Source organism: Pantherophis guttatus, chromosome 1, assembly GCF_059756535.1.
Source record: "Pantherophis guttatus breed Tessera chromosome 1, ASM5975653v1, whole genome shotgun sequence".
Taxonomy (NCBI): domain Eukaryota; kingdom Metazoa; phylum Chordata; class Lepidosauria; order Squamata; family Colubridae; genus Pantherophis; species Pantherophis guttatus.
This window is the reverse complement of record NC_142063.1, coordinates 128678561-128694670: the sequence shown is the minus strand read 5'-3', so window position 1 is coordinate 128694670 and position 16110 is coordinate 128678561. Positions and strand designations below refer to the sequence as shown.

Sequence of the window (16110 nt, the reverse complement as noted above, 5' to 3'; positions counted from 1 at the left end):
GAGTCACTGACTGAGATGGGCGGCTACAGGAATTGAATGGATGGATGAACAAACAAATATGAATAAATATTCAAATAAGGTTGAATTATTAAATTATTCACCATTGATTTGGCACAGCAGAAATGTTCAAGAAACAACTCAGAATTCATTATATTCTGATGAAGTAAAAATAGGAAGTTCAAAGGATAGAGTAAAAAGTTATAATCAAAGCAATCGTAAAGGTCACTTGCGCAGAAAATTGTTACCAAATTTACGTTCATGGCTCAGTGGCAGGGGTGAAATCCAGCAGGTTCTGGAGAACTGATAGCAGACATTTTGAGTAGTTCGGAGAACTGGCAAATACCACCTCTGGCTGGCCCCAGAGTGGGGTGGGAATGGAGATTTTGTAATGTCCTTCCCCTGGAGTGGAGTGGGAATGGAGATTTTGCAGCATCCTTCCCCTGCTACGCCCACCAAGCCACACCATGCCCACCAAGCCACGCCCACCAAGCCACGCCCACAGAACTGGTCGTAAAAAAAATTGGATTTCACCACTGCTCAGTGGATACAAGATGAGGTGGTTGTTGTTGATGTTGTTCAAAAATCTGCAAAGACTTTTGTACAGGGAGCTCTTAATTTTCTTATAAGACCAACAGTACTAATTATCCTGAAACAAACTGCAGGCTATTCAGGAATGTCATAAATGTTGTAATCTGGATCCAAAGAGTCAAAGGTAGCGACAGTCACTGCGGCTGTTTGTTCTGTTTGGTACATGGGTCTTCAGGATGTCAATCAGCAAACTTATTTTGTTGTTCTTCCTTAGATGAGGATTCATCTGAGGATGTCCCAGTCAAGCAGATTTATACATGATTTAAACATTATCCAAAAATATTTGACAGATTATTTTGCCTATGTGATTAACCCTTTGTTCTTAATGCAGAAAGGACCAAACAAAACTCCAGTGGCTGCAATCTGCTTAACAAGCCTCATTACCTTGGCTTTCGTTTTCATTGGCCAAGTGAATGTTCTTGCTCCAATAGTTACGATCAACTTCATGCTTACATATATTGCTGTGGATTATTCCTATTTCTCAGTCTCCATGTGCTACAATCTTAAGCAGAACTCCAAAAGGATGCGGCAAGAGGATGCCAGGGCTGTGCTAAGTTGCTCTCGACCTTTAATGCTCAGCAAATCAACTTGTTATGGATCAAATGGAAGAGATCAGTGCAGGTCAGATGGAACTTTGCTGGAATTCACAAAAGATATGAACCATCTTTTTAAGCCTGTCAGTCAAGATCCAGGGACTGATCTTGAACTAAAAGAAAATAATGTGGATGCCGCTCAAGTGATCAAGCAGAGAAAGCAAAAGAAGGCAGCCAAGCAAACATTAGAAGACAGCTTTTGTTTGGCTCTTGAGAACAACATTGCTCATATTCAGGAGCCTTGCAATGATTCCCGAAGATCCAGTGTCAAAAATGTGCAGCATTTTTCACAGCCAAATTGCCAAGACGGGGATGGAAATGATGCATCTCCATCTGTTATCAGAAAAAACAATCAGAAGGAAGAAGATGGAGACCAACATTTGGATGAAATGCGAAAAGCCTCCAGTCCACAGATGGAGGGTAAGAAGATTTGGAGCGCATTAAATTATTGTGTATTTGAAAATGAAGAATGCTCATTTGCTTTTCTAAGTAAGGGAAGTGATCATTTATATGTGTTCAGGCTGTTATCCCTTGTGACAAACTGTGGGTTGTTGTTGTTGTTTTTTTACAACTGAGCACAGAGACTGTTTTAATTTAATTTGCCAATGGAAAAGTGGCCCAGAGTTAATTCACTACGAGATAATTTATTGCTTACTGTCTCTTTTCCAGTGCTGTACATATGCATCTCTCATCCATACGGCAATGTGAGATGCATTTATTTTTATCTTTACATGGGTGGCAATACATCCCAAATGTTAAGACTCGGAACATTAATTCAAAATGTGTAAGAACAAATGGCTGTAGTATTCGACACCAAACAATTCTGAGTTAAAAATGGAATTTATTATATTGCATAGCTGGGTATATATATTTTTATATATCTGAAACATGCATAGAATTGTATAAAAAGAATCCGAGGCATGCAGCATTCTCTGAGTGAAATCCAGTTAGGGTATTTCCATTGCTAGAATTGCTTTTTATTAGTAGAGCTAGTAGAAGTCCCCTATATTCCTTCAAAATATGCTCTAAATTTCCTTCCCTGTCTGAAGCTGATTATCAAGGGGGATAGAAAGAGATGAACTACTGCATTGGCAGAAGTTTGCTTGCAGAATGCAGAATTTCACCCAGTAATTATGTTAAGTGAAATATCTCCTAATCAAAACATCGAGCTAGAAGAGTTCTGCAAGGAAGAGTGGAAATAAATTCTAAAAGGAAGAATTGAGAGACTCATAGCTGACTACAGGAAACATTTGGAAATATTTCCAAAGGGAGGATTGCAAAGTGATATGCATCTCAATATGCAGAAAGATGTCATTTTAATTTCATATTGTGGAATATTATATCTGTCTGTGTTTACTGAGGAACATACAATTTGACCAGGAATGCCTAAATGTTTGCTTCCAGCTATAGAACTACTCTGCAGAACCACTTGCCTAAATCTTCATGAAACCTGTTTCTTTTAAAGCAGAATACGTGACATAGATTTTTCTGATTAGAAAAGGAGAAAGTCAAATCTGCAGGATTTTCTGAAAGAGATAAGAGAGTTGGGTGAGTTGGAACAAGGAGTTTTAGTTCTTCAACTCTAAATTTCTGAAAGGGGAATTGAAGGTAAAATTATGCCCAATTTTAAGTAGAATGGATTTTTTTTGTTGTTGATTCATGTAAACTGTCCAGTCCCTAGTGGATTTTGATTTGTTTTAGAAGTATACAAATGATGCTTTTGAGTGTATCCATCTTACAATTTTTTTTGAAAGTTTTCTTTTCTCTCCTGTTCTGCAGATTTAAATCTAAAGCAACAAAGCCAAGAATTAGAAATTCAGAAAATACCAGTTTCTTTCTATTCCAAGCTTTGTGATCATCGGATTTCCTTTTTTGGTGTGAGTCACCTTCTAATTTTCAATCCTCTTTGTAACACAGTAGGCAAGAAGTTATAAATATTACTATTCATCCCATAGTAGACTTCAAATCATTATACATAGAATAGGACTTTGCAGCTCTTGGGAATTCAAAGACAATCCTGAGATATCTTAACATCATTTAAAATGCTAAGACTTAAAATGATTACTGTACAATTGCATTTAACTTTTAATAACTACCTGGACATTTCAGCTAGAGACATTCTGCATCTAAATACCAATTGCTCGGTGTGGCAGCTAATATCTTCATAACTGGCTGAATAAGTTTCCCAGAAGCATCTGCTGCAGGGGTGAAATCCAGCAGGTTCTGACAGATTCTGGAGAACCGGTAGTGGAAATTTTGAGCAGTTTGGAGAACCAGTAGTGGAAATTTTGAGTAGTTTGGAAAACCGGCAAATACCTCCTCTGGCTGGCCCCAGAATGGGGTGGGAATGGAGATTTTACAATATCCTTCCCCCAGGAGTGGGGAGGGAATGGGGATTTTGCAGTATCCTTCCCCTAGAGTGGAGTGGGAATAGAGATTTTGCAGTATCCTTCCCCTGGAGTGGGGTGGGAATGGAGATTTTGCAATATCCTTCCCCTGCCATGCCCACCAAGCCATGCCCACCAAGCCACACCACGCCCACCAAGCCATACCCACAGAACCGGTAGTAAAAAAAATTGGATGTCACCACTGATCTGCTGGTCAGTTCTGGAATCAGATGGATTAAATGCACCCTTAATCTGTTGCAACATCGTTGGCTTCATATTTTTACATTCCTGTCCACTAAATAAAACAGATTAAATTTGAGAGCTGAAACTGCCTTTCCTATATGGCTCAACTCTAGATTTTCAAACAGTCTAATAACAAGTTCAAATTCACAGGAATTGGTTCTGAAAGGTATATAGCCTCTAATGTTAAAAGATTTCACGTCCCCAAGGCTTACTCACTCAATCACTTAAATAATTTTTAAATTAGTTTACTTGCACCAAAAATTCTTTAAAACCTGGCCAATAATGAGGTAAGAAGTAGGAGATGCTAAGACATCTTATCTGCCTTTGAATGTAAAGTTCTTACCTTTTTTCCCACGGAAACTATCATTCTAATAACAAAAACAACAAAATTTAATTTATCACAGTTTAATCCTAAATATCATCTTTCCTACAGGCAATAGTTTCATTAGTCATTATGTTCGTTATTCAGTGGATTTATACTCTCGTTAATTTGGGACTAGCAATTATTTTGTATTTCTACATTGGCAAAGCGAGTCCAGGACTACCACCTGGTAAATATATTTTCTCTCCCCCCACCCCTTCATCTTCTTCCTAAGGGAGTACAATGTTATGGCTCTTGCCTCTCTATCTTCTTCTGGGTCTGCCTTATGTTCTTTGACCTTCTCACTTGCTTGATAAATTTAAGTGCTTTAAAGTCTTTACTTCCACTTATAAATTTGTTTTATTCTGAATTGTTGAAGATGGTAAAAATTAAGCCTACAATACTCAATGAATGTGAAATAAAGTTTGAGCAGGTGAAAATGAAGTTGCCTACTCTTAATTGTAAACTTGGTTTTAGGACACTAATCTATTTTTAAAAATGAGGTGGTTGTTAAAACCTGAGATAGAAAGTAAAGAGAATTTCTAAAATATTTTTATATTACTGGAAATTAATTACTGCACTGAAGATTAGAAAAAGTACCATGAATTCAAAATATAATAACAACAATTTGGACAATCATATTTGACCTGAAAAGATTGTGAATCTTTTTCACTTTTCCAGTTATAACCTCAGTGGCTGTCTTTTATAAAAACTGACACCAGTCCTGAAGAATCACCGAACTAAAGCTATCAGTCTTAATTTTGTCCTAGAATTACAAGCGCAGTGGTGTGAACAGAAGTGTTGACAATGCTTCCATTCTTCAGCATCAGCCACTTTGCAAACAATATTTGATGGCAGAATCTTTAAAGGCTTTTAAAAAATATTTGGGAACAACTAATTTATTTTTTGCTGCTCTCAATGCAGGTATAATGAATTATATTAAACATTTATTCCAGCTGTTCAACATTGCAATTCAAAATAAAGGTTAAGCTTTTCTCAACTTTAGAAATACAGCATTGCATCATGGAGAAAAAGTTAGAAAGTCTCCTAATATAGGTAATATTTAGAGCCTGTATTGCTTAATTAAATTTAGTTTAAGAAGAACATTGGAGAACTACATTTCTATTATGGTTACATGTTTAAACTTGCTCAAACTAACTTTAATTGTTAAGGCTTAAAGAAGGACTCTTAGCTTTTATAACTCTTCCCCTCAGAAAATTCCCTTTGGATGAAACAGGTGTCCAAATTCTCCAAAATATACAGCTGCTTTAATACTTTGAAGAGAGACACTTCCCTTGTGTTAACATGTTTTGCCTAGCACCATTCTTTTAACATTTTGCCCAGTTGTAACCATCTGCATTTGTTTCTTGTTCCTACAGGTGTGGCAGCTAATTTCAGTCTTTTCAAGTGGATTAAACTCCTTTTACTTAATGTCTGCAGGTTGGTCTTGGTGACTAAGAAAAAACTGAGAAACAATTGATGTTGAGTTTAATGGAATTTAGGATCGGTCACTGATCATCATGATTTTAAATAGCCACAAATGATTTTGTAATGAAAAATAAAGTCCCTGTAGTTTAAAACCCTTGTGTAAAAAATAGCCCATTTAGTGCATTACCCTACTCACTTTCAATTAGGAAATAATAAGTTTGAAGTACAAAAATTTTGGAACATTACTAAATAAGAAGCCAAAGTTAAATGTGTGATTGAATATGGTACAAAACCCTATTACTAAGCACTACTAAAATATTGAACACTGAATATTAACTGTTCCTAGCTCTAAAAATTATTTAAAAGGATTAGAAAAAAAAAATCATAAGGCTTCTTCAAAATGCCTTCACCTCTTGGGTGTTATGTCAGCAGCAACCAACATAGGTCATCCCTTCATGAGCCACTTTGCAGTGCCTTCAGAGTCAGTCTGCCATTGGAGAAGAGCTTCAGCTTCAGTTAATGTCAAAAGAGAAATGAAGTAATATTAGCAAAAGCTGTCTTCTCAACAGCTCAGCCATATGTGATTTAGGCAGGGGTAGGAAACCGACAGCCCCTTGACTGTCCCTGGACCATATCACTGAAGTTCAGCACTGTGACTTTTTCTCTTGCTTTCTGGACCTATTAAGTGAAGCCTTACTGCCCTTATTTAACAGTGAAAGCCATTTCTGAACTAACTAAATACATGCTAAGACCTATCTGAAGCACCTTGCTTGCTCCTATTGAGAATCTCCATATCTCCATTTGTTTTCTCTGTGAATTTTGTAAATTTTGTAAACTTAAAAAAAAATCCAATTACTTGTGGCTCCCGGTTTAAAGGGCTGAACATTATATTGAGATGAGAAGTCTAGTGCAAGACAGTACTCGTTACAGGTAGTCCTCGACTTATTATCACAATTGAGCCCAAAAATTTCCGTAGCTAAGCAAGTCAGTTGTTAAGTGAATTTTGCCCATTTTAAAACTTCCTTGCCACCGTTGTTAAGTGAATCACTGCAGTTGTTAAACTGGTAACACAGTTGTTAAGTCAATCTGGCTTCTCCAGTGACTTTGCTTGTCAGAAGGCCACAAAAGGTGATTATATCACCCCGGGACAGTGCAATTGTCATAAATACAGGCCAGTGGCCAAGCATCTAAATTTTTATCACGTGACCATGGAGATGCTGCAGAAGTTGTAAGTGTGAAAAACAATCACACTTTTTTTCAGTGCTGTTCTAACTTTGAAAGGTCAATAAATGGAATGGTTGTATGTTGAGGACTACCAGTAGTGCAACAGAGGTGCCCATGTTCTGATTGCTGTGATCCTACCAAATAAACCGACTGCCATATCTGTTGAAGTTCCAAATCATCTTTAAAGACAATGCCACACTGGAATAGTCTGGTCTGGATGATAGAAATAGAGGATAACTGAACCAAGGTTAAAAGGCACTCTAAACTTCTGGTACCCCTTGAGAGCCCTCCATTAACCTAGAATTCAGAAGAACTCTTAAATTGCATTACTTATTTTGTAGGTCAATGTAAGCCAACTCTCAGCAGTTACAAAGTTCCATCATTATTTCTTCTCATGCAGCACAAACTTTATATCACAGGAAAGTTGTGTGGTTTCCCAAGGCAAGTAAATATAAAAGGACAGAGAGATCATCTGCATATGGATAACAGTTTGGCTCAGAGCTTTGTATTATTTCTTCTAGTAGCTTTACAGAGATATTAAAAACATTTTGGAGTCATCTGCCAATTCACTTATCTCCTCACATGTTAAAAGCGTTATTCTTTAGTGCCTCTAATCATCGTAATTTTGTGTTTTTATGTTAGTTCTGAAACTATATTTTAAGGCATTTATAATCAATAATTGTTTACAAAGAATGAATAAGAAGTTTCTTAATTACCCAAGAGTCACAAGGAGTTGAACCAATACATACTGTAAATAAAAATCTAGATATCTCCCCTTTCAGAATCTGTATCTATGTGGGAGGTAAGCATCCAAATTATAATAGCAATAGAATTTAGACTTATATACTGCTTCTTAGTGCTTTACAGCCCTCTCTAAGCAGAGTCAGCATATTGCCCCCAACAATCTGGGTACTCATTACCCAGCCCCTGTATTGTGGTTATAAAAATATAGTTCTTAGCTATAGAGCAGCTGAAAATGTTTCCTGGACAATCATTGCTGGAATATGAACCCAGGACATTGATGACAAACAACTTAGCCTACCTTACCCATCCCCAAGTTCGCCCATATGTGCTTGCATTAGATCAGAGTATATTTATTTATTTATTTACTTATAACATTTGTGTACAAATTTCCATTAAAAAACAAAACAAAATGGAAGCACCTTACCACTGAATGTTAACTCAAAGCAAAATGTAAAAAAGATCCTGGTTAATTTGGTGTCCACAGTTAGTTTTCAGACATCCCATTGAGTCTTTAGCTGGAGTGCTTTGTTCACTCAAGACTGAAACATGGGTGACCATGGCTGGTGATCTGGGAACACCCAGGAATACATTACTATCTTGCTACATCTATCTTGCTATGACACTACTTGGGGAATGTGACAAGTGAAAGAAGCTTTCCAGAAGCTGTGTTTGTTCAATATTATTAAAACAAATTGTCTAAGGACCTCTTGTAAATGAATGTCATTTTAAACTTTTGAAGTAGACCTTCATGGCTAATTACAGCTTTTTTTGCACTCTAGCGAGTGATATATAATAAGTGCCGTTTTACTGTCAGACATGTGTGAATGTAACTAAACATTATGCTAAGTTTTTTTCCCAAAAAATGTTTAGTTTAATAGGGAATTAACAAAACACTTAAGTATTCTAACAGAATAGAAAAGAAGTTAAACAAAAGATCAAACTATTAAGGAGCGAAGAAGTCAAATTAAAAACAATATAGACTTTGAAATTAAAGAGAAATATGAAAGTCTAAACATGTAAATTCACCATTTCTATTCAAAAGAGGATTTGTATTAGATGGAGGTCATTGTGGGAATTGTACACAATAAGTTTTCTGAGCATTTCCCCCCTCTCACTTTTTTCTCAGGACAGTTGCCTGCTAACAAGGAATGTTTGGAAGCGGCAGGCATCATGTTAAGAGGTTGGTCCTTTGCCATAAAGCGCACATTGTAACAGGAACAAACCTCCATCTTCTAATTGCATGGATCAGAGCAGCTAAAGCACTTGGCAATAAATGAGAAGAAGCAAATATGTGTGCAAAAGAAAAAGTTTTTGACTTGCATGTTTTTAGAATTGCTGTTACATAAGAAAGAATTCCAGCCAAAGGCGAGAGCCATAAGGAAAAAGCTGGCATTCCTTTCTGGAGTGAAGTTTTGGGGCGCTTCATGGAATGCATTCTTCTTTTTTTGTTTTATTTACATAGTTCAGAGTGCAGCTGCAGATGTATTGGGAAACAATGGGGCATCTGAAGGTTTTTGTGTTCTTTTGTTTTGTAGGGGAAGGCCATCCCCAGAGGAGCGATTTGTTGTGACACCGACCTTTGCAACAGTTGGCATGGAGACCACTCAACTCACTGAAGAGAATACAGATTTTGCTTCCCGAGATCGTTACCATCATTCCTCTGTTATCACCCGAGAAGAGTTGGTCCATCAGTTCCAATGAGAGAGCTATGTGCCATTCACTTTACCAGCCAATTAAAGACTGACTACAAACTGATCTTTTCACAACTGATCTTAATGAATGCTGAAACTTCCAATTAAGGGGAGTCAGGGGGAAGGAGCGGCAAGCAAATTCAAACCCTGCTTTTAAAAGAAAAGGATTTGGGTTTTCATTCCAGGGCATCGGATATTTTTGTGCAATAACTATCAATCTAAAATAGAACATGGTTTTGTAACACCTGTATTTGCTAGAGAACATAGGACACCCCAAATTTTATTCCACAGGCAGGTCCTTCTGAAATCTAGAATTGCCCCAGGCTTCTCCAAAGGGCTTGGTATTGACCCCCTAAAGATCAATGGGACTATCTATTGGTTTTGTTGTTAACATTGCTATTTGTAGAACTGTTAATTAAATTAGTGTTTATTAAATTATTTTCATATAATAAATATTTGGGGGATGAGGAGCAATCTGAAACTTAATGAAGAGGTCAATGAACAGAAGAGTTTAGGAACTTCTGAGTTACAGGATATAAGGAGAAAAAGATGCTATGGGCAATCAATGCAAGAGTTTACTATGGATGGAACAGATACGTTTTCTAACACCTTCTCTGGAATTGGATCAAACTTTTCTGAATCTTGCAGTTGTCCTGAACAATACTTTAAACTCATACTGACTCTTCCTTATTTTTATATTTCAAAAGTTAGGCACAAACAATTAACTGTGACATACAACTTAAATTGCACTTTAATCTTCAGACTTCCATGCCTTCTAGGTCTTGCCCAGGATGCTGTAGAGGTAAGTCATGACCACAATTGAGCCCAATTGTGGGAAGCGAAACGTCTTCTTCCTCGGGGGGATCAGTCCAGTTGCCTTTTGAAAAAGCACCTTTGAGACAAGAATTCATGTGCTTGGTAAAGCGACTTGGAATCTGATGCCAGTAAAGTAACATTGCCAAATTGGATTTCTAAGTAATTGGAAACACTATGGAAACATGTTTTGTTCTGTAATAAGAGTCCTCAAGGTTAATAAATTGTCATATTTACACAAAGATTAAAAGCTACTTATTCATTTATCTTTCTCTTTCTTTTGCTTACAATTTGAGAGGCTGTAATAAAGTCAATAATCCTAATGTTAAGTATAATATATGAGTTTTTCATACCAGGTTTTCAAAAATCATCATCTATTTCCCTCTTTTTGTTTTTGCTGTCTCAATCTCTTTCCATTATTTTCCTCCTTTATTTTATTTGATGAACAATAAGTGTTGCTAAAACGAATAGTAAATGGCACTTCTTCTTTGACTGCACAGTGCAGTTTAAGAGAACTATGATTTAGTTTTATATTCTATGAGAAAAAAGATGTCCTGCTAACCCTTTTCAAATTTTTAACATAAGTGAAATAAATCCACTTTCACTTTATGCTGGAAAAAAACAAATCCTTGCCAATTTATTTTTTTTTAAAGGCTGAAAATATTTCTACAATTTGTTCTGGAATTAAAGTTCGGGTTTTAATTTTTTAAATTTCATTTTCTGAATGTTAGATTTTATTTATTGAATTAATTTCTTAAGAATTTTAAAAAATATCTTATTAAATAAATAAATCATTGGGATAATCCATGGGTGAAATCCAGCAGGTTCTGACAGGTTCTGGAGAACCAGTAGCGGAAATTTTGAGCAGTTTGGAGAATCGGTAGCAGAAATTTTGTGTAATTTGGAGAACCGGCAAATACCACTTCTGGCTGGCCACTGGAGTGAGGTGGGAATGGAGGTTTTGCAGTATCCTTCCCCTGCCATGCCCACCAAACCACTCCCATCAAGCCACACCATGCCCAGCAAGTCATGCCCACAGAACCAGCAGTAAAAAAATTTGGATTTCACCACTGGGTTAATCCATTATGTGTGAGGACTTCAGATTAGAACATGTCTACCGCAGAAAAAGTGAGCTACCGATTGTAATGGGGCCTATTAAACCAATGAAAAATCAGGAAAAAAATAGTTTATAACGTTCCTGTTTTTTGTTGTTTACATAATGCTTAAAGTGTGCGAAGTAAACAAGCTGAACTACTTCTCAGCAATAAAAATAACTGGAATGGAAGCGGAATCCATTACTTTCAGAAGTATATTCCACTTCTCTAGAAGTGATCAAGCAGAGGCTTGATATAGAAGCCCATTGTAAGGAATGCTTTAATTTCGATTTGTACAACAAACAGAGGGTTGAGCTTGATAGTCTAAATAGCTCCTTTGAACTGCTTGGTTTGATGATCTGTTATTCCATATTTAGATAAATGGGTAATTGTATAATTAAAAGCATTTGATGCTTGTTAATCACCAAAACTAGGTTATGTATGTTTCTGTGACCGAGAAAGAAGAAATATGTGATTTTGATTTATATTTAAGGTTTCTCAAAATGGCAAGATAATTATGTCTGGGGGTTTTGTGTGTGTGTGTGTGTGTGTGTGTGTGTGTGTGTTAGAATGAAAGAATGAGAGAGTATTAAAATAACTTTTTCCTTCATCTTAGCTCCTAAAGAAAGTTAATGCTGCTTTTTCACAGTACATGAGGCACAGAAATAAAATGTTTATGACAGAAGGAAGGAATGCAATATCTAAACCTTATGTCGGAATTACCCAGCTAATTCAAGCATGATGACTACACGCTTTAGAATATTAGATTTAAGGCATTCAGGTTATCCTACTTGTGCAAAGAACTGAAAGAAATGAAAGCATCAAATATGGGACAAGATATAAAAAAGAAAAAAAAATGCAGTAAAATCAAAGCACTTTTTCATTGCTGGCTCCTTCATTCCCTTCCATTGAAAATGTGATTGCTTGTGTCAGATTCTACCTGTGAAAAATAAACTTAAGAACAGTTGATTTTATTCCATAACTAGGATCTTGGCTTTGACAGCTACATAGTCTATAATACATAGCCAACATCATGGTGTGGTGAGCCTGGGACACAATTTGATTAAGGACCTCATCCAGTCTTGAAAGCCCTCTTATATCTCAGTACTGATAGTCCTCGATTTACAACAGATCATTTAGTGACCATTTGAAGTTATAACAGCACTGAAAAAAGTGACTTATGACAATTTTTCACACTTATGACCACTGCAGCATCCCCCATGGTCACGTGATTTACATTTGCATGATTGGCATCGGGGGTGTCCCGAGTTCATGTGATCATCTTTTGCGACTGCTTTCTGACAAGCAGTCAGTTGAGAATCCAGATTTATTTAACAACTGTGTTACTAATTTTAACATCTGCAGTGATTCACTTAACAAGTCTGGCAAGAAAAGTTGTAAAATGGGACAAAACTCACGTAACAAGTTTCTCACTTAGCAACATAAATTCTGGGCTCAGTTGAGGACTTCTACCTGTATATATCTCACTTTATAAGTCCACCATAAGGATCAAATTGGAAGGGAAATAAAATTCTGGAGGTAAAAGGAGAGGGATGGAAATGGTGTAAGCCAACAGCAGCATAACTGAACACAATTGTTACTGTGGAATTGTATTAAATTCATGCAGAAATTACAACTGCATAAGGAATCACAGATAATTCTTATAGTGCAAATGTTGATGGTTTATACAGATGTAATGAATAAATAAATAAACCTTTTTAAAGCTGGAAAAATAAGGATATGCATGATATTTTTTGTAGCAGGGAGGAGAGTAAAAGTGGGAACAATAAAAAGAAAGATTCAAGGAAAAAAATATCCCAGCCTCCTAACTATTCACAAACTAAGAACATTTTCAGTAGTAAATATTACAGTGGGATATTTTGAGGATAATGCAATGGTACTTTATCTTCTCCTAAAAACTGCAAATGGCAATCATTTATGCCTGTGGGGTTTTTTTTTCTTTGCAAGTGATTATCTTTAATGTTGTATCAAATTGCTGTTGCAATGAGTCTAAATTCATGATTCAGCAGCACATCAATGCTTCTAGGAAAGAATTCACATTGCAAGGATGGAAGATGGATGTGATAAGTGGGAAGTGAATGGAAGGTTTTGGCTATCTTCTGCAACATAATTTTTATTTTTAGAAAATATATATTAATGCAGATTGCTTTATCTTAATGTGGCATCAATCACTTCTGATCCAGAGGCATCATTATACAACTTTACATAATAGTCCTAATACTGAATCATTGGTAATTTCCCTTCAAGAATCTTGCAAGATGTGGGTATTTTTCATTTCACGAAATTCCAGATTCTCATTCGACTTTTGTTACGTTGAATATCATTTTAGGGATCATGGATGTATGAATGCTTGCAGGTATTATTTTGCTGACCACTTAGAGGAAACTTCAAGGTACTCATAAAATTAAAAATGAAGCCAGTGCTACATCTCTGGCTCTCTTGACAATTCTCCCACTTCTACCTTTGAATCAAGCTGATATCCAGACTTCTAACGATTATTAGTTGCAATATCTACATATCTGAAGAAAGTAGCAGTGGCCTGTGACTATTATTATAGACAGGTATTGTATATACTGTAATTATATTATCATTAGATGACCATGTGTCATCTATTTGGCAACTCCAAATCTCAACTAATAAATGCTCTATCCTACACATTGGCAATAAAAATCAGAACACCAAATACAAGTTGGGCGGAAACGGCCTCGTAGATGACCCTCATTCTGTCAAGGACCTAGAAGTACTCATCTCAAATGATCTAAGCCCCAGAGCTCACTGTAACAGCACTGCTGAAAAGGCATTAAGAATTGTTAACCTAATTTTGCGAAGCTTTTTCTCCGGTAACATTGTATTGCTAACTAGGGCATACAAAACCTTTGCCAGACCAATCTCGAATACAGCTTGTCTGCCTGGAATCCACACTGTATATCAGACATTAATACGATTGAGCAGGTCCAGAGGTATTTCACGAGAAGTGTACTCCACTCCTCTACTCACGATAGAATCTCTTATGCCACCAGGCTTGAAATTTTGGGCTTGGACAATCTGGAACTGCGCTGCCTGTGGTCTGATCTAAGTATAGTACACAAAATTGTCTGCTACAATGTCTTACCTGTCAACAACTTCTTCAGCTTCAACCTCAATAATACACGGGCAAACAATCAATACAAACTCAAGGCTCCAAACTCAATTGCAGAAAATGTAACTTCAGCAAGAGTGGTCAATGCCTGGAATGCTCTACCCGACTCCATTGTTACAGCCTCAAACCCTCACAGCTTCAACCTTAAACTGTCTACCGTGGACCTCACCCCATTCCTAAGAGGTCCGTAAAGGGGGGCAGGGGCGTGTATAAGAACACCAGCATGCCTACCGTCCCTGTCCTACTGTCCCCATTTATCTGTATTCATTTCCTTCCTTCATGTCCATGTTCATATTGTATGTACCTGCTATCTTGTACATGTTTGACAAACTAATAAGTATGGACTCATACGGATAATATTGTAATTACAATTCATAAATGCTTTCTATCTCATTGTTGCTACTTTTTATTTGGGTTCCGTGACATTTGAAAAAATAGGAACTGCATCCTATTAATGCTAACATTTTTTTTCATATTTAACTGGCTTGTTCCAATTCACAGGTTCATTTCCCAAATCATTGATTTTCATTAATTTTCATCATTGATTGATCATTTTTTTGCTAAAATGGTTATCTTGCAGTTTTCATGTTTTAAATTCTTTTCTGTATTAATTTATCCGTAATTAATACATCCATTCCCTTACTCCTTTCTTCCCTTGCCCCTGGCATGAATACCACACACACCCTTTCCCTCTCTTTTCTCTGCTTAAATCTTTTAAGTCATGGTTTTGTGAATGTTAGGCAGACAATAGAACAATGTTGAAGTATAGTTTAGATGAAAGCAGACGATAAATAACTATTCAGAGAAATGAATATGATTTATTATTCCTGGATTAAAGGGTGTAGATTTGATGAAGTTCAGACCAATATTTAAAGACTTTTCCAAAAACTGTGTAACTTGCTTTTATGCAAGTGCTGCAGTTTGTAAATGCATTAATTTTTTTTTGTTTGTTTCTGGGATTTTGAATATAATCCTAGACAGTCATCACATCTCTGAAAATAAAATGTGTTTGTTCAGCCAGAAATACTTTTGAGGTTTTTGTTACAGGATAGTCAGTTACCTCAATAAAAACCAACAAAATGCCTTTTTTTATTATTTTCATATCACTTAAGTACTTTCACCATTGCTTGAAAATAAAATTGCATGAAACATACTTTTGAATTATAGTGGCAGGAAATGGAAAAAAAATGCATTGATAAGCTTGAAAATATCCAAAGAGATGTGTGTAGGTATGCAAGTGTGTCTGGAAGTCCACATTAGGACATCCAAATTTCTGTCAGCTCTACTCTTCACATTTGGAGCCAAATTCTCTGCTCTGATTTAAGAATCCCCATAGCCCACAAGTCACAATTTGGCTGCCTCCGTCGATGTATAGGAGAAAAGGGAAAGGACAAAAATCCATCGGTGGGCATGCATTAGCTCATCGGAATGAAGCAAAGGACCATCAGGTTTCTAGTCCTCAAGGATTCTTCTTCACGCTGAAAGCGGCGATGTGTGAATGGGTGCATACACACACGCATAACAGACTGACACTTTTCTGGCTATCAGAGTCGGCCAGCAAACTTCACGCTTGACTTCTTCCCTCCGGGCCTTTCAAACCGGCGCGTCAGGGTCTCCCTCGTGCTTCGAGTCTCGACTCGCGCCTTTGGGCTCCTCACACGCGTCTCTCATACTCCCTTCTCTACCCGACGGCCCGTTCCCAGCCCCTCCCTAGACAGGACCGGGTCCCGACTGGGGGATGCCCCGAGGAGCAGCCTGCAGGGGCGGAGGGGAGCGGGACGGCC

The 16110-nt window shown here is 36.9% G+C and overlaps 1 protein-coding gene across 2 annotated transcripts in view; it reads left to right on the top strand.

Annotated features, from left to right (window-relative positions):
• SLC12A8 (solute carrier family 12 member 8) overlaps positions 1-10314 on the top strand; it is a 67974-nt gene extending 57660 nt beyond the window's left edge. For both annotated transcript variants that reach the window (XM_034423147.3, XM_034423158.3), the window contains 5 exons: positions 920-1601; positions 2961-3058; positions 4245-4362; positions 5552-5612; positions 9104-10314. In XM_034423147.3, the coding sequence (XP_034279038.1) occupies positions 920-1601; positions 2961-3058; positions 4245-4362; positions 5552-5612; positions 9104-9269 (1125 nt within the window). In that variant the 3' untranslated portion in view covers positions 9270-10314. The remainder of the gene's footprint in view (positions 1-919; positions 1602-2960; positions 3059-4244; positions 4363-5551; positions 5613-9103) is intronic.
• The last annotated feature ends 5796 nt before the right edge of the window (positions 10315-16110 follow it).